The 17,609-nt window shown below is 37.7% G+C and overlaps 2 protein-coding genes across 4 annotated transcripts in view; both read left to right on the top strand.

Annotated features, from left to right (window-relative positions):
• The window catches only part of LOC136254799 (uncharacterized), a 43,857-nt gene that overhangs the window by 5,103 nt on the left and 21,145 nt on the right, over positions 1–17,609 (top strand). For 2 of the 3 annotated variants that reach the window (XM_066047541.1, XM_066047539.1), the window contains exon 2: positions 14,464–15,727. The exons of the other annotated variant lie outside the window; for it this stretch is intronic. In XM_066047541.1, coding sequence (XP_065903613.1) covers positions 14,466–15,599 — 1,134 coding nt within the window. In that variant the 5' untranslated portion in view covers positions 14,464–14,465 and the 3' untranslated portion in view covers positions 15,600–15,727. Of the gene's footprint in view, positions 1–14,463; positions 15,728–17,609 lie in introns of those variants that run through there. 3 annotated transcript variants of the gene reach the window in all.
• On the top strand, positions 8,382–10,299 carry LOC136254590 (uncharacterized). Its single transcript, XM_066047337.1, has 2 exons — positions 8,382–9,665; positions 9,773–10,299. The coding sequence occupies exons 1-2, from the start codon at positions 8,858–8,860 to the stop codon at positions 9,919–9,921; spliced, it is 957 nt and encodes a 318-aa protein (XP_065903409.1). The 5' UTR covers positions 8,382–8,857; the 3' UTR covers positions 9,922–10,299.

Here is a 17,609-nt window from a genome sequence, read left to right on the forward strand (position 1 = left end):
TTTACAGTTAGTTTTACTTTGGTTTGTTTTGGTTTCAGGTGAATTTGTAGTAAAATGTACGTATCTTCATGAATTTCTTGGCCTGGCATAAAGTTAGTAGCTATTTTAATCAGAAGTGTGTCTGGCTCCTCCACAAGATAATGGATGGAAGGAGGAGAGGGGGGGGGGCAATTACCCCAAATGCCCCATCCTGGATCTGCCATTGGTATAGCCGGCTGTAGCTATGTAGCTAGCCATAGATAGGCATATTCTCCGCACCTATGAGGAGCTAGCTAGCTACCATGCTATGTACGCCTGCGTGCAAGTATTTTTGTAGGGCTCAGGCTTTAATTATGCAATGGTTATAATCTATCCCGCTGCAATCAACTGGCCGAGGAGCTTCTGGCCGGCCCAATGAAACTAAAGAAAAGTGCTTAACTAGTAAAGCAGATACAAACAAGGACAAACTGACAAAAGCCGTTACGCAAGCCGGCTAACATCATCAGATTTTTTTTGTTTTACCATAGAAATGATTTAATTAATGTAATTTGGTTAGGCCAATAGTAATCTAATAGAGCAATCAATGGAAAAATCACTTGTTTAGGAGTTACAGAAATAACTAAACATTCTAGTAACGTACTTTAGCTATTTAATGCAAGAGTAAGCAATGTATATCTCACTGTTTTTTGGCAGAAATCTTCATGTTTGGGATGTGTGTTGTGCTTTGGAATAATGAATAATAACCGCCCGCCTGCATCAAATTTTCAAAAAAATCTGAGTGAGAAACTGGTAATCAAGTTTCATTGGCCTTACCCACCTCAACTACTGAGTAAAATGTACATATAAATTGCTCTTAAAGATTGTGATCAGAGGGTAGTGAATTCCATAGCCAGCAGATGGTTGAGGGTAGATACTTAGGAATGAAGGTATGCATCCGGCAATTCTGATGGGGACTTGACTGTAGTTATGTTTGGATGTAGATAGCTCTGAAAGTCTAGTCTAACGTGACCAGATATATAGCATCTTATAAAACATTATTATCTTATCAATGTCTCTTCAGTGTATTATTTGTGATAACAAAAACAAAATCAATTAGTCAAAGTCCAGCTGCAGGCCTCCCTCAGTTCATATATCTATTTGTGTAGCTAGTATGTACAAAGATTTTTAAACTCCAGGTAGCATATAGCTCACCGGTTTATCAAACAGTTACTGTAAGGCATGCATCGTAAATCAGTCCAACATACAATATCGTAGAACTGAGAAAATTTTGACAGCTAAACTATCTGCAATGAAGCACAATACAGGTGTTAATAATCAATTCTACAATCAGAAGTATACAAATACAGTAGTCTCTATATCTATTATTAGCTAGTGATATACTTATATTAGCTAGGGAAACTGGCACTAGTTGCCAACTACTAGTTGCCAGCTGACCTTCAGATCGCATTGTGATTTTTTCTTCCTTGATTTGTCTAATGTGTCTGTAGCTTGTGTTAAATGATCTTTAAAGTAATCATACAGTACGTTAGTACTGAATCATGAAGATTTGGGCTCTTCTGGCACCCAAAAACCAGCTTTACAAGACCATCCTGATGCCTTGACAGTATTGGCATAGGCAGAGACAGTCCCCTGCTGAATCTTGGGGTAATGTATTATAGATTGGCATTGTTATATTTAGCATTTTTCATGATTTTAGCATAGGCTATTTTCAAACCTTCAAATTGATCAAATGCTGGGGATTGCACCCCCAGACCCCTCTGAAATTCTACTTTATATTACAGCCATACAACAACAGTCATGCTGTGCCCTACTTGGCCCTCCCTGTAGGTCAGGTCTAGAATAACCACTGAGTATTGGTTTGGTATAACCAAGCCCAAAAGTGCTTTCAGTATGACCCTAGTGCTGTGCATTGCTACAAAATTTAAAGAAGTATTCAATGGAATTTTCTACTGACTGACTGACTAACTGCCTGCCTTCAGACAAACATAACTCAATAATGGTTAAAGCTAGCTACGCACTTGATTTTTTAACTGTTTGACATCGCTTCAGCTCGACAGGTGCTTTTGGCATACTGCAGTATGTACCATAGACTTACCTGTGTCCTCCTTTGTGTCCTATTTCTTTTTTGCTGACAGCTCAATGTGTCAATTTGCAGTAGCATGGTGGCTTCCCAGCTATGTTTGTAATGGGAATCATCCATATTTTCCATGGAGACTGGATTGATTGTAGAGGCGCTTCTCCTACTGTTCTTTGTTTGTAATGCTGTGTAATGGGTTGAGCATATCTGAACGCAAAGCATAATAGCCACCGACTCCACTTATTGATATTTTGGGTGCACAAATCGTCATGGTAACTGGTGGATTGATTGCACAGGTGCTTCTTCTACTGTTCTTCATTTGTAGTGCTCTTTAATGGGCTGAGCATAGCTGAAAGTCAAACATAATGGCCACTTCACTTTTCAGTTGCTAATTGATAGTTGAGCCGCTTCAGATGAAAGCATTAACTCAGGTGCTGTGTTTTCTTATGGCGTCTGGATTTACCAGTCACAATAATCTTAAATAAGGAAAAATTAGGAATTTTAAGTTTGATTAGGGATCATGGAAAAAAGTAGGGAAATAAGGGAAGTCACCTACACCTGCAAATATATTAGTGGACATTTAATCCCTAATTCAGTCATGGGTATAGACTGAATTAGGAATTAAATGTCCACTGGTATATCTGCTTGTTTCCCTACTTTGTTCTATGATCCCTAATTGAACTTAAAATTCCTTGTACTTGTAATAACACATGCAAGCCAGAAACAGGAAACAATTCATTATGAATTTGATAAAGTAATAGAACCAAGTATACACACACATAATTATTTATATTTACAGATTGATTCGATCCATACACATACAAGTCCAGTGTTGGGAGTAACGCGTTACATAATATTATTACTTTTGTGGTAACTAAGTAATATAACGAAATACGCTATAAAAACAGGTAATATAACTCAAGTTACTTTACTTACAAATGTAACACATTACCTAAGTAATATAGTTACTGTAACGAATCTAATATTATGTAATATTATTACTACAAGTAACGAAGTTACTAATTCCGTTAGTAATCCACTGAGTAACGCCTAGCCACAACAAAGTAATGAAGCCTACTGAATGAGGCTTATTCACCAGCTTCTTACTTATAATCAAGATTTGCACATTGTCCAACAATGCAATCGTGTCACATGATAAGGTGGTAGTTTCACACGTGACAGCTTAAGGCTGTGGACACAAAGTACTGTAATATAATGATTATGCAATATTATTACAGTTACTTTATTTTATGGGTAATATGTAACTGTAACTAAATAGTTCAGCTGCAAGTATGTAACTAGTTACTTTTTAAAAAGTAACTTTCCCAACACTGTACAAGTCATTGTTAACTTGTAAACATGGCTGTACATCCACTTTTTGAACAGTTCATTTGTACACTCAACCACTCCCTCATTAGTTTTCCAGCACTCTCAACATGTCATCCTGGTGTACACCATATTGTAATTGATCTCTGTCTTCTATACACTTCTGAATCAGAAGATAGCTCAGCTACCACTGTGCCTTCTGTATCTTGTTTACAGACCTCTTGGGTTTCTGTGCTCTTTGCTTTGCTTTCTCTTTATCCTTCTTTCTTCTCAATCCAGCTTTTCTTTTCTTCTCTCACTTGTTGTTTTCTATTGTGCTCTTTTTTCTCTTTGTTTTCTGTTCCTCTTTCTTCCTTTTCTTCTTTTCCTTTTCAATTAGAAGAGCTAAAGGCTCAGCACTTGTGAGCACTCTAACCATTGGTTTAGACTTGGTGGATGCTTTAGGTAGCTACGTACCACTCTTCTTTCATCCAAAATTTCCCTCAGCACTGTCGCAAATACTCAGGTTTTTGCTAGACTATAGTGGCCATATTTGAATAGTAGCCGCACTGAGGCCTGATCGTATTGGGAAGGGGCTCATTCCAGAAGAGTTTAGAGCAATCGAGGACTATGGATTTAAATAATAGCAGCAGCATTTAAGCTTATCTTTAGCAGGATTACTGCTGGAGAAACGACCAGTCTGGAGACTTCACAACAGTTTAAACAACAAAAGCAGCAGCAAATACGTTAGAGTAAAGCAGACAGTCAAGAAAGAGAAATTGAACAGTACTGCATACTCTATTGTCTGAAGAACACCATCCACCTGTGCTTCTATAGTGGTACTCGGTGACAAATTCTCTGGAAGGTCATCTGAGTGTAGTTGTTGTAGCGACTAGCCATAATGCATACATTAATGTTGCAGCTATTATCGTATCTTTCTTGAACCAGTTCAATTTACTCCTCACTGAATGAAATAGGTGATAAAGCTGGGCTGATTTCTTCTAGATTGTATTCGCCAAAACCATTTGTAGATTACTCAAGGGCTCATTAGGCTGTGTCACTGCTGGTGTCATTACTGGTGTTACTACTGGTGTCTGATATTGAGGAATTATCATAAGTATTGCAAGCGTATGTAGTGTATAGACAAAAGCCAAGCCTTGCTGAAAAGTGATGAGAACTGAAATTTGGTGACCATTTTATGATTACCAGGATTGCTGACCAAGTACTCATGGCAAACTCTAGACTACTGCATTTTTATAGGACCAAAAAAGCTTACTTCAAGAGGCTGAGTCACATGAGTGATATGGGGTGGTAACTGGTAAACAAAAAAGAAGAATTTTATGCTACGAACTTTATAACCTCCAAATTATAATGGGAAGAATTCCCATCTAAAAGTGACAGCACAGGTCAAGAAGTGGAATACTTTTTACATACTGCTTACCCATACACTCAAAGAGCAACTCATGCTCATATTTGGTACCTCTCCTCGTAGTTCAAGCGTTCCTCCTTATAAATCACCATTGGTGTTCCCATAGAACCTACAGCATTAGCACAAGCTAAGATTGTGATCTGTGCCTTGTTCCCAGAAGCAGACTAATTTATGCTTTTAGGTGCAACACATGTATATTTAAGCTGCTTGTGGTCAAGTGGCATACCTGACTCATCCTTGTTAAAATACAACTGGGCTCAGTGGAGGTAAACTCTCATCCATTGTCTGCGCATATAGCTTTCAACTTTTGACCAGTGAATCTCTCAACCATGATGTGCCATTCACACAATTTCTCAAAAACCTGGTATTTATGCTGTAAACAATGCACCCACAAGTATCTTGTCTTATCATCAATGAATGGTAGAAAATATTCTGAACCACCTATACAGTGGTGGATACAGGGGGGTTGCAATGGTTTCCCCTCTGAAAATTGTATGCGCCCCAAATTTATTGATGAGTTGTCGTGTGGGTGATAAAATTGCCACGAATTATAGATAGTGCGTTATAGAAGGACTCTCTACTGGTGAAAAAGTTCATACTTTAGCCTTTGAGATCACAATTACGGCTTTCTACAGCTGGTTGTGACCTTTTTTTTTTTCTTTTTTTTTGGTCTTCGACTTAAAGTTAGGCTGAAGTTAAGTGGAATCTGAAACCCCCTCTGAAAATTTCTAGATCTGCCACTGCTATATATAGTCGGTTCACATTAACCTGAGCCCTCGTTTTTTGTTACTAACGTTTGTTACATGGGCCAGTTGCCCAAACATTTAGTAGCACTGGAAGCCCTTTAAATGCTGGAACAAATAGTCAAAAAAGTGCTTTGATATGGGCAAGACTGAAAAGTGAGTTATGAGGCTTTTAAAATATCCCATTCATTTAGTATGGACGATTCAGGTAGCAAACATGTTTACAACATGAAAACATGCTTGTTCCAGTACAAAACCATTGGGAGTGAACACATGTGAACTTCTTTGATATTACTGTGTTTGGCGAGAGCTCAGGCGAATGCAAACTAACTATAGTGTTTTTTCATTCATTTTTCCACTTGTGGACAAGCACTTTACATTCTCTGCAACTTTTGAGGGTATAAACAAAATACAATGCATTTATCCTCCAATTTATGTACAGATTGGTAGAAGTAGTTCAAAGTTACAGTACAAGTGATTTTCAAAAAAATACAAGTGTGATTTTTTTTTGTCATGCCCACAAAAATCGATGTGCTGATAGGCTGACCATGGCCATTGTGGTGCAAACATTTTGTTACTTAAAATTATTGAGAGTATTTAAAAAACAATAACCAAAATAATGTGAAACAAGCTTGATCAAGTTACTCTAATAGAACAATTACCAATAAGTAAAAACAAAAAAAAAACTACACGAAAACATTGAATAGGGTTAGCAAGAATTCAAACAAGGGCACACCCTTTAACACTTAGCCACTACTGTCAGTTGCTCACCTTCTGCCTTCCGCCTTAAAGTTCTAGTTTACTATACCAGAATGGCTTTCTAGATCATTCTATGTGCATTGTCTTAGGAGTGCTGAGAAAAACATGTGCTCTATTAGAGTACCATAAAATAGTAACAAACTGTAGTCAAATATATAAAAATATAAAATAGATTACATGTTAAACATATGTAGCAATCGAATGATTGAGATACTCCAATAGAGAGGTCAGCAATAGTGTGATTAGTTGTCATAACTACTGTGCCTGCTAAACTGCTTACGCAACCTAGGCAAATTTTCTTGCATTGTCAGTAAACTGTCAAGGTACAACCTTCAGTAATATAATCTCAATGAGTATGAAAATGAACCATACATGTATGTAACAAGCACATTTTGAGATACCCATACAGAGCAGTCATACATATGTAATTCAACAATATGAAGCTATAAAATCATAATGGAAAAGAGTAAAAATGCTACTCAAAATCTAATTCTAATTCTGTTTATCTGCAGAGCAATAGAAAAGATATACAGTAGGTAAAGGCTAGCCCAAAAGACTTTGGTACTTGCATATACAAATACAAAAAGAAATGATAAAACAGCTGGAGAAAAGGTTTAGTCTACTGTTACAAATGACAAGTTACTGTTTATTGTTTCTTAAAGTCACTATTTATTATTTCAGAAGTCAATTTTTGTTATTCAGATTTATTTTCCAGTGCTGCCCTTTTTGAAGGTTACCTTTTGTCATAGTATTAATAGAGCAGTACTATAACAATTTTTCTCTCTGCTAAAAGACTCTGTAAAGGTTGCTCCCAAACTCTACAAGAAGTTTTATTGATAGCTGAATTCAACAAGAAGTTGTACTGAGGACTAGCTGAAGAAGAAGTGAGACTGATTCAGAACTGTTTATTGTTGTTATCTTGGAACTAGAAATAGCTGAAGAAGAAGAGAGACTTAACTGTTTATTGCTGTTATTTTGTATGCCACAAGATTATTAAAATCATTCTTAAATTAAGTTGTCTTGAAACCACACTTTCTGGTAGCAGAGGATGGTTCAGAATGGGGTCAGAACAGAAAGATAGTGATGAAGATAGATATAACACACTGGAGGACAATGGACTATTTGAAGAAATTGTAGTGGACTTGAAACAGAGTAGGGCAAGGTGTAAAACAGCTTTTACCAGAACTAGGAGAAGGTTATTAGTATTGATACAGCAATCAGATGTCACAATACAACAGATAGATATAGCAAGTGAACACTTAAATATCGCTACAGATGAAACAATGGAAGCTATGGACAGACTATCCACCAAATATAAAGTGGAAAAGGATAGTAAGAGAAACGAGAAACTTGGCTCAGAGATCGAACAAATTGAGATAGAGTTTACTGATGCGCAAAATCGTGTGCAGAAAGTTCGTGATGAACTCAGTGATAGAATGGTGTATAGTAAGTTTGTAGAAGGTTTGAATAGAGAACAGCCATTGTCAGTAAATACATCAATTGTAAATGGTTTACCCACGCAGAGTGACTCTGGAATGTCAGACAGAGCAAAGAAGCAATCGATAGAGCCTCATATGCAGAGAGCAGCTTGTAATATGACAGAGAAGCAGTTTGGCATGCAGTTACCTGAACCAGAGTACAGGTCTGGAGGTGTTAGCCAAGTGGGGGTGAATACCCAGTTAACAGGTCAAGATAGGAGTAAGTATACTAGAATGACAACAGTACCATGTTCTGTGAGAGAATATCGTCCACTAGTTGTTGAACCCACGAGTCATGGGATTTATTCACAATCACATACTTTGGTGGATGGTAATGCTCCAAACCAGAGTGATTCTACACTTATAGGGCAGGATCTCTGGAAACAGTTGAAAAGAGTGAGTGTTCCTGTGTTTTCTGGAGACAAAAAGATGTACCAAAATTGGAAGGCAGCGTTCACTGCATGTATTGATCAGGCTCCAGCAACTGGGGAGTACAAACTGTTACAGTTAAGACAATGTCTTAGTGGAGAAGCACTGAAAGCTATTGAAAGTTTAGGTCATTCTGCTGCAGCTTACCAAGCAGCAAAAGAGCGACTGGAGAGAAAGTTTGGTGATCAGTGCCGACAGGTAGCTCTTTACTTGGAAGAGATTGGTCAATTTAGACCAGTACATCCAGGAAATTACAAAGATTTGGAGCATTACGCTGACCTATTAGACATCGCTATTGTTAAACTGAAGGAAGCTAATCGTTATGAGGAGTTATGAGATGGTCCACTGTACATGAAGCTACAGAAGAAGCTTCCTACATCAAGGATATCACCGGTGGATTTATGAGAATCATAAAATAGAGTCAGTAGAGATCCTGAGAGAGTGGGTGATTCAAGAAACTGAATTTCAGACTAAGGCAGTAGAAACTGTTTAAGGATTAACAGGAAAGTGTGAGAGAAAGATTGCTACAAAGGAAACACCCCTTACCTTTTTTGGGAAGCCATCTACAAATCTGAGATCAGAAGTACAGTCAAAACATCGTGTTTGTAAACTATGTGGAAAGCCACATGGAATTTGGAACTGTGGTGAGTTTCAAGAGATGGAAGTATCGAGAAGGTGGGAATGTGCTAAGAAATTTAAATTGTGTTTCAGATGCTTAGGTGAAGGTCACCAAGGACAGAGTTGCTTTTGGAATAGAGTATGTGGTTTGGAGGGTTGTCAAGAAGTTAATCATAGATTGCTACACCCACCTGCTTTTAAAAAGCGTTCAAATGTTTTAGTAAGTGAGTTCAAGCAGACTACAAAGGGCACAGATGGTAGGTCTCAACATGGTGTTAAATCTAATTCAGGTGCACCACTGAATAAGGCAGTTGTTTCCATTACTGAAGGGGAGACTGTAGTTAAAACAGAGAATACAACACATGAGGCTATAGTCAAAACAGATAAGATCACCATGATGTCAAACACTTTTACACGTGTTGGAAATGTGGCACTAAGGACAGTCTCAGTGTATATTAAAAGTGGAGGACGTGAGTTGAAAATCAATGCCTTATTAGATGATGCTAGCACTAAAACCTATGTTAATGCTGATGTTGCTGCAGAACTAGGTTTACATGGCCATCCTCAAAAGGTAAATGTTAATGTTTTAAACGGAAAGATAGAAACATTTGAGACTACACCTGTGGAATTTATTATAGAGAGTTTAGATGGCAATGCCTTTAATGTTATAGCTTTCACTACTAATAGAGTTACAGGAAACATGGGAGTTACTGATTGGAGTAGATGTGCTGAACAATGGCCACACCTTCAGGGAATAGCTTTTCACCAGTTGGGGTCACGACCTATTGTGGACCTACTTATTGGCTTGGACTATGCTGATTTACATTACTCGTTTAAGGATATTCGAGGTGAGCCGGGTGAAACAATAGCTCGACTTACACCTTTTGGGATGGACATGTGTTGATAGATCAAGGTGATGTTACTACTAATTTTATTAGAACCTATTTTATTTCAGAACAGACAACTACAGAGGAAGTAAACACAGTGTTGCACCAATCTTGGGAGATTGATAGCAGTGGAATTACCAACTTACCTTTTGTGTCAAAAGATGAACAACTGCTTCTGGAAAGAGCAGAGAAGTCAGTAAGATTTACTATCAAATAGCTCTACCATGGAAACAAGAGATGTTACAACTACCAGACAAGTACAGAATGGCATTAAACAGACTAGAGAATTTGGAACGATGTTTGAAGAAATGCCTCCAAACTGCTAGCTGCTTATGGTGAGGTAATTGTCAACCATTTGGAAAAGGGATACGTTAGAAAAGTTGGTTTTTGCCCCATTTTCCTGTTGTCAAAACAGATCGAGTAACTACCAAAATAAGAGTAGTATTTGATGCTTCTGCCGAATGTAATGGTATTTCTCTAAATGATGCTGTTCATTCAGGACCCAAACTTCATAACCAGTTATTTGATGTGCTGTTACGTTTTAAACGTTATCCTATTGCAATAGTGTGTGATGTTTCAGAGATGTATCTATGGATTCAATTGTACCCAAGTGATAGACCATTTCATAGATTTCTTTGGAGAGATTTAGAATCGAGTAAGATTTAGAATCGAGTAAGCCACCTGATGCTTATGAGTTTAACAGTTTGGTGTTGGAGTAAATGCTTCCCCCTTTTTGGCGCAGTATGTATCTCAATTCCATGCCAATTTATTTAAGCACAGTCATCCAAGAGCTTCAGAAACAATTTTGAAATCCACTGATATGGATGACAGCATGGATTCTGTGATGAGTGAAGGTGAAGGTGTGAAGCTATGCAAAGAGCTGTCTAAATTGTGGGTTAAGGCTGGAATGAAAACGCACAAGTGGTTGTCCAATTCCTCTGTAGTGATGGAAAAGATACCTCTGGAAGACAGAGCTTGTAAATTACAATTAGATGACAACAGTTTGTTTTCAACTAAGGCTTTGGGTATATTGTGGATGGCTTCGGAAGATACCTTTACATTTGATTCAAAACTTAGTTCCTGTGAAGAGGGATTTACTAAATAAAGCATTTTGAAAAATATCGCTACCTTGTTTGATCCATTGGGTTTTTTGTCACCTTTTACAGTCAGAGCTAAGGTATTGATGCAAGAGATATGGATTGCTGGAGTGGAATGGGATAATTGCCTTCCAGATGAGATAAATTCAAAGGCGAAGGCGAAGGCGTGGTTTGATGAATTGAAAGATCTTGAAAGGATAAGAATTCCTAGAAGCCTACAGAATAGAAGTCTAGTCAAATCAATTTGTTTACATACTATTGTAGATGCCTCAGAGAATGCCTATGGAGCAGTTGTATATGTTAGAATAGAATATGATGATAAGAGTATATCTGTATCTCTGGCTGCAGCTAAAACAAAGGTTTCTCCTTTAAAGGCTTTTCTATTCCGAGATTAGAGTTGATGGGAGCTCATCTGGGAAGTGGCTTAGCCCAGTCAGTAGCAAGAGTGTTGTCAGTTACTCAAAGACAAATGATGTTCTGGTCAGACAGTGTAGATGTTCTCTGGTGGATAAGAGGTTATGGTAGGATGTATAAGCCATATGTTTCTAATCGAGTTGGGGATATTCAGTCCTCTTCTGATCCAGAGCAGTGGAGATATGTTCCAGGTAATGCTAATCCAACTGATTATCTTACAAGGGGCTTACAAATTTCCGAATCGATCGAGTTGAGGAGTTGGTGGACTGGACCTGAGTATTTACAATGTTCAGAAACACAGTGGCCAGTCAATAAAGTGTGTAAGCCTGTTGTTAAAGAAGTAAGAAAGAAGTATGTTAGAGAAGAGGAAAGTTTTGTGACAACAAATATAACATTTGATGAAGAAAATTCTTTATGGAGACTTGACCCAAAGTGTTTCTCAAGTTGGGTAAGATTAGTGAGAATCCATATATGGGTGAACAAGTTTATTGGTTACAGTCTGGAAAGTGAAGAGCATAGAACAAAAGGTGAACTTACCTTGAATGAGTTGAGCGACACCGAGAAGTACATAATCAGAGATGTTCAAAGGAAAGTATTCTATGAGGAATATTCTGCTTTACAAAAAGGAAAGAAGCTCTCACCACACAGTAAAATACTTGGCTTGTGCCCAAAGATAGATGAGGATGGAATTATGAGATTGGATACCAGATTACAGTATGCAGAATTTATACCGTATGATGTTAGACACCTATATTATTGCCACGAAAACACTGGGTCACGAAACTTGTTGTTAAACATTATCATGGGAAAGGGCACCACAACTCAGGAACAGACCAAACGTTGTCTTTGCTGTCTACCAAGTATTGGATCATAGCTGCTCGTGAAGAAATAATTGAATGGGAGAAGGAATGTGCTACTTGTAAGCAAAGAAAGACAAAGAATGCTGATCAGATTATGGCACCATTGCCACCAAATCATTTGAAGTTATCACTTAGAAGTTTCACAAGAACTGCAGTGGACTTTGGAGGCCCCTTTTTAACCAAGCAAGGAAGGGGTAAACCTAGACAGAAACGTTACCTATGTCTCTACTTGTCTTGCATCACATGCTGTTCATCTGGAGATGGCGTACGGTCTTGATACTGACTCTTTCATGAGAGCATTTTGCAGAATGTTTAATCATTGTGGTCTTCCAGAAGAGATGATATCTGATAATGGGACCAACTTTGTAGGAGCTAATGAAGAATTGCGTAAATTGACTAGACAAATGACAGAAAACAGTAAACTAAAAGAGAATTTTGTGAACAAAGGTGTAAAATGGACTTTCAACCCACCAAATGCACCTCATTTTGGTGGTGTGTTTGAGACTATGATCAAGGCTGCTAAAAGAGCCATACTAGCTATTTTAGGCAATGCAGACATCACAGACAAGGAGTCACTCACAGCATTCACTGAAACAGAGTATTTATTGAATTCAAGGCCACTAACATACCAGACTGCAGATCCTGAGGATGATGTACCCTTGACACCAAATCATTTTTTATATGGTCAGGTAGGAGGAAGATTTGCACCGGAAATTGACATGCAAGAAGGTTATGACCTCAAGAAAAGATGGAGAAGAATTCAAGAATTGACAAGGCATTTTTGGCATCGATGGATGACTGAATGGGTACCCAGTTTGAGCACAAGGAAGAAATGGTACAAGGAAAGAAAAAACTTTCAAGTTGATGATGTTGTATTGATAGTTTCACCTGAGAATCAAAGAGCATATTGGCCAATGGGAAGAGTGATAGAAACATATCCGGGTAAAGATGGATGAGTTCGCTCTGTCAAATTGCAAGTAGGAAACAAACAATTTATTAGACTTATAGTAAAGCTGTGTCCACTGGAACTGGACAGCTCTATCTGATAATGTACCAAGGAGTAAGGAACTATTGTAGATTCATTATTTTATTTGTAGATTTACAATTATTGAGCTAGCTGATTTTTCAATTAATTATCATGTGGATCATGATAATGAAGGGGAGAAAATGGAGAAAAGATTTAGTCTACTGCTACAAGTTACAGTTTATTGTTTTTTAAAGTCACTGTTTATTATTTCAGAAGTCAATGTTTGTTATTCAGATTTATTTTCCAGTGCTGCCCTTTTTGAAGGTTACCTTTTGTCATAGTATAAATAGAGCAGTACTATAACTTTTTTTCTCTCTGCTAAAAGACTCTGTAAAGGTTGCCCCTAAACTCTAAAAGTAGGTTTATTGATAGCTGAATTCTACAAGAAGTTTTGCTGAGGACTAGCTGAAGAAGAAGTGAGAGACTGAACTGTTTATTGTTGTTATCTTGGAACTAGAAATAGCTGAAGAAGAAGAGAGCCTTAACTGTTACTATTGCTGTTATTTTGTATGCCACAAGATTATTAAAATCATTCTTAAATTAAGTTGTCTTGAAACCAACAGCCAAGCTGCGAAAAAGGGTGCAGCCTTCCAAAAATTAGCTTGTAGCCGACTCACTACAGGGAGACTTTATTGTAGCTACAATCGCTATTGGGTGACTTGTAATATAGCTAAACTCAGACCTGTAATGTAACTGTCCACTAGGTGACTTATTATGTGACTGAACTCTCTACAGCGTGAGTGTTAATGTACATAGCTGAAGTATACTGGATAATTTGTAATGTAGCTGAACTCTCTCTAGGTGACTTGTTATGTAACTGAACTCTCAACAGGGTATATTGTACGGTAGCTGAGAATTTTACTGGGTGACTTGTAATGTAGCTGAACTTGCTACAGGGTTACTTGGTACATACGTACTGTATCTCTATGATGGCCAAGTGGATTCAGCTCAAATTTGTAATAAACCCCATCCCAAGGGTGTTTGTACAACAAAATTGAATACTTTACTTTAGGTTTACAGATGTGTGAATACTGCACTTTCTTGGTTCCTGTAAAATGGATACTTGCTCCCAAACCTTGGCCACACAACTCATTGCTGGATGTGTGTTGATATGAAAGCTCACACAAAGGGTCAGAGGTTTGGTTGGGAAATGCCAAACTATTCTCTAGCTGCTACATGCCATAGGAGGCATGTGCCTAGAGTTACTGATTTTCAACATTTTGCAGCATTTTAGCCATATCAGCTAGTAAAACATAGTAACCAAATGGCAGCAATGTGTTGCTGTGGTGAGTGGCTAGTTACTTACATACAAGGAAATAAAGTTCTCTGGGCTTTTTATTTATTTGTTACTTATTTTCCAGATATGATCATGGCAATATTGTCCATTCTACTAACTGTACTTCCTGAATTAATTTATTGTATGGATGGTGATGTGGTGTCCAACAACAGTGTTGGTGTGCTACTAACTTCCTCTCAGTATTGTTTTGTGAATGAGTTTACTATCAGGATAAACCACTCTGATGTGAATATTATCAATAGTACTGAAGATTGGATAATTGCTAGTAACAATATTGACCAGTTTATGGTTCCTGCTAATGGTACCAATTGTACATCAAGTAGTTCAGTTGACCCATACTCAGATGCTGTAAATATCATATTGAGTATTGTGATCATTGCTACCGTGCTTGTGGCAGCTGCTAATGTCATATTACATCTGTTTATCAAAGAACTTCAGACAGTATCAGGTGTATTGATTGTATCGCTGTGTGTTGCTATTATACTGACTCATACACTGTTTATCGTACATATTAATCAGGGTAACAGTGATGTGTGTGCAGTGATGTTTTACATGGGACTTGTTTTCTATTTTGTATATGATTCTTCAAAGATGAGTACACTTATACACTTTGCTTACCTCATGTATCAGAGCTACAAGACTTCAGAAAATTCAGGAAATAAATTGACTGTTCTCTACAAATATGCTATTTTGATTGTTTCATTATCGATTGTATGTAGTGGCAGTGTTGTTCTAGTAGACACTCTTGGTAGTAGAATTGGCTACAAGACAACTCATGGACAATGTATTGTTGGTTTCAATCCTTCTAACCAAGGAACTGCAACTATCGCATTATTAGTTATACTGTTAACCATGTTTAATGTTGTAGAGATTGGTTTGATGATCGCTGGACTTTTCCTCTATTATTTGACAAAAAGACAATGCTGTGCAATACCAACTAGAGATGTGAAAATATCAATAGCATTAAACTGCAATATTGGTATCAACACTGGTTTGGCTGTTATTCTTTTGTACCTTGGGGTTGCGGGAGGCATCAATTTTGTAGTTTCTAATACAGGGACACTTATAGAACAGATACTGTTGTTCCTTTTATTTTTCACATCTAATAAAGTACTAAGTAAGCTTTGTGCAACATATCACACAGTCATCACTAGTAATACGGTCATCAGCAGTAGTGAGGAAAAGACAGCTTGTGATTGATGCAATGAGTGTCTCTTCATTATATGTAACTTTGTACATACAATTGCAATACACTATACTGTGCACTAATTTGAACTGTGTAATTATAATCCAGTGTACCGTATTAAGCAGTATTTATGTGATTGTTTAGCCCATCTCCAGAAAACAATTGGAGCACATCCAGAACAGTTTGCCTTTTACAGTCAGTTAAGTTTTGATTATGAACTGTCTGTCTTACATTTCATGCATGCATGCTTACATTTAGTGTACATGCTAGTTCATGAATGAAATTAAATAGCTAGTAGTAGTAGCAAGAGTAAATAACAGAAGAGTTACTCTTGGTATAGTAGTAGAGTGTATCACAAGCTTCTTACATATTTACACCCATCAAATATTTTGGTTATCAGAAGAGCTAACCCCCACCCCATCCATCTTTCCCTTCCAGCCAATAAAGCATGAGACCCATTAGCATACATTTGAGTAAGGACACATACATCAGTATCATGAATGTTTGCATTGATATCTAGGTAATACCATACACATACTAACTAAACACACCCTAATACTAAAACTCAACTACGTACTATATTAAACATTGTATGCTTTAACAACAGTCTAAGATTTGCACATCACAAGTCCAAATGGTGAATTCGAATTTAATCTTTTACCCATGGAATCTATAAGGGTAGACAAGATATATCTAATCCAAAACAGCCAAGCTGTAAAAAAAGAGTGTGGCCTTCAAAAAGGCTATGGTGAAAAAAGATGTGAAATCCAAGGTGGCTGCCAAGAAATGACTGTGATGGTAGGTTAATGGTAAAAATTTTAATAACAACAATTCAGGTGAATTCTGGTGCCGCTTGGTCTTGGCACAAAATTCACCTGAATTGCTGTTATTAAAATTTTTACCATCACAGCCATTTCTTGGCCGCCACCTTGGATTTCACATCTTTTTTCACCATAGCCCTTTTGAGGGCCGCACTCTTTTTTTACAGCTTGGCTGTTTTGGATTAGATTTCACTACTTTTTGTATTTGTATACCCCAAAGCTGGCCTATGGCCAACTTTGGGGCTTTTTAAACCTATCTTTTTTTCTTTTCTACAGGAAGAAGAAAAGATGAAGCAGATGAATACTTTAAATATTTCTGATTTTATCAATAAATGTACAAGTTATATATATCAAGTCAAGACACACGGCAGTGTGTCGTGCGGCCCAAGAAGCCGGCGCGCAACACCCGTGAGTACGTATATTGACAGGAAGGAAGAAAACGCAATTTTCGCACCTCCGTAGCTCTGTGCTGCCTTGATGAACCAAGACGATTTTTGCTGTGGACACTCCCTCCACCTTCAGCACTCCACATTCCAAATTTCAGCGAAATCGCTTCAAGCGTTCCCGAGATATGCGACTTCACAAATTGGCTTAGTTTCTTCGGTTTTTTTTTCTTATTATTTTTCTTCCTCTTTTCGCACACTTACAAAAACTGCTATAAAACGCGAACGCCATATCCGATCGCCTTGCAATTTGGCACACAGAAGGGGGGTATAAAGGCGCATCTCTGTACCAACTTTGGCTGGAATACGATAAACAGACAAAGAGTTATGAGCGATTATTCACGACAAATAACACCAATATGTTGTCACGCCTACGGGATAAACCGCGTATGGGAAGAAGCTGAAAATCGGTGGGTGAATAGGTTAACTATTGAACCTCAAACCTTTTGTGGTTTGAAAGAAATCGAGCTAAAAACCAGGAAGATACAACGAAAAAACCAACAGTGTGTAACAATTACGCAATCGAGATTAGCTAATAAAAATAACGACTGCTTGCCACGCCTACCAGATAAACCGCTTGGGGTAATGCTTTGAAAATCGTTGTACAGATGGAGTAATCATCTTAGAAAGGCTCATCAATGGTGTAGAAGAATCAGACTTAAAGCCACGGAGTTATAACACGAAATCCAACTTGGTGCAGCAAGTGCGAGATCGAGATACTCTAATAGAGCAGTCATCCTAATAGAACAGTCACCCTGAA

Source organism: Dysidea avara, chromosome 4, assembly GCF_963678975.1.
Source record: "Dysidea avara chromosome 4, odDysAvar1.4, whole genome shotgun sequence".
In the NCBI taxonomy this organism is placed as follows: Eukaryota; Metazoa; Porifera; class Demospongiae; order Dictyoceratida; family Dysideidae; genus Dysidea; species Dysidea avara.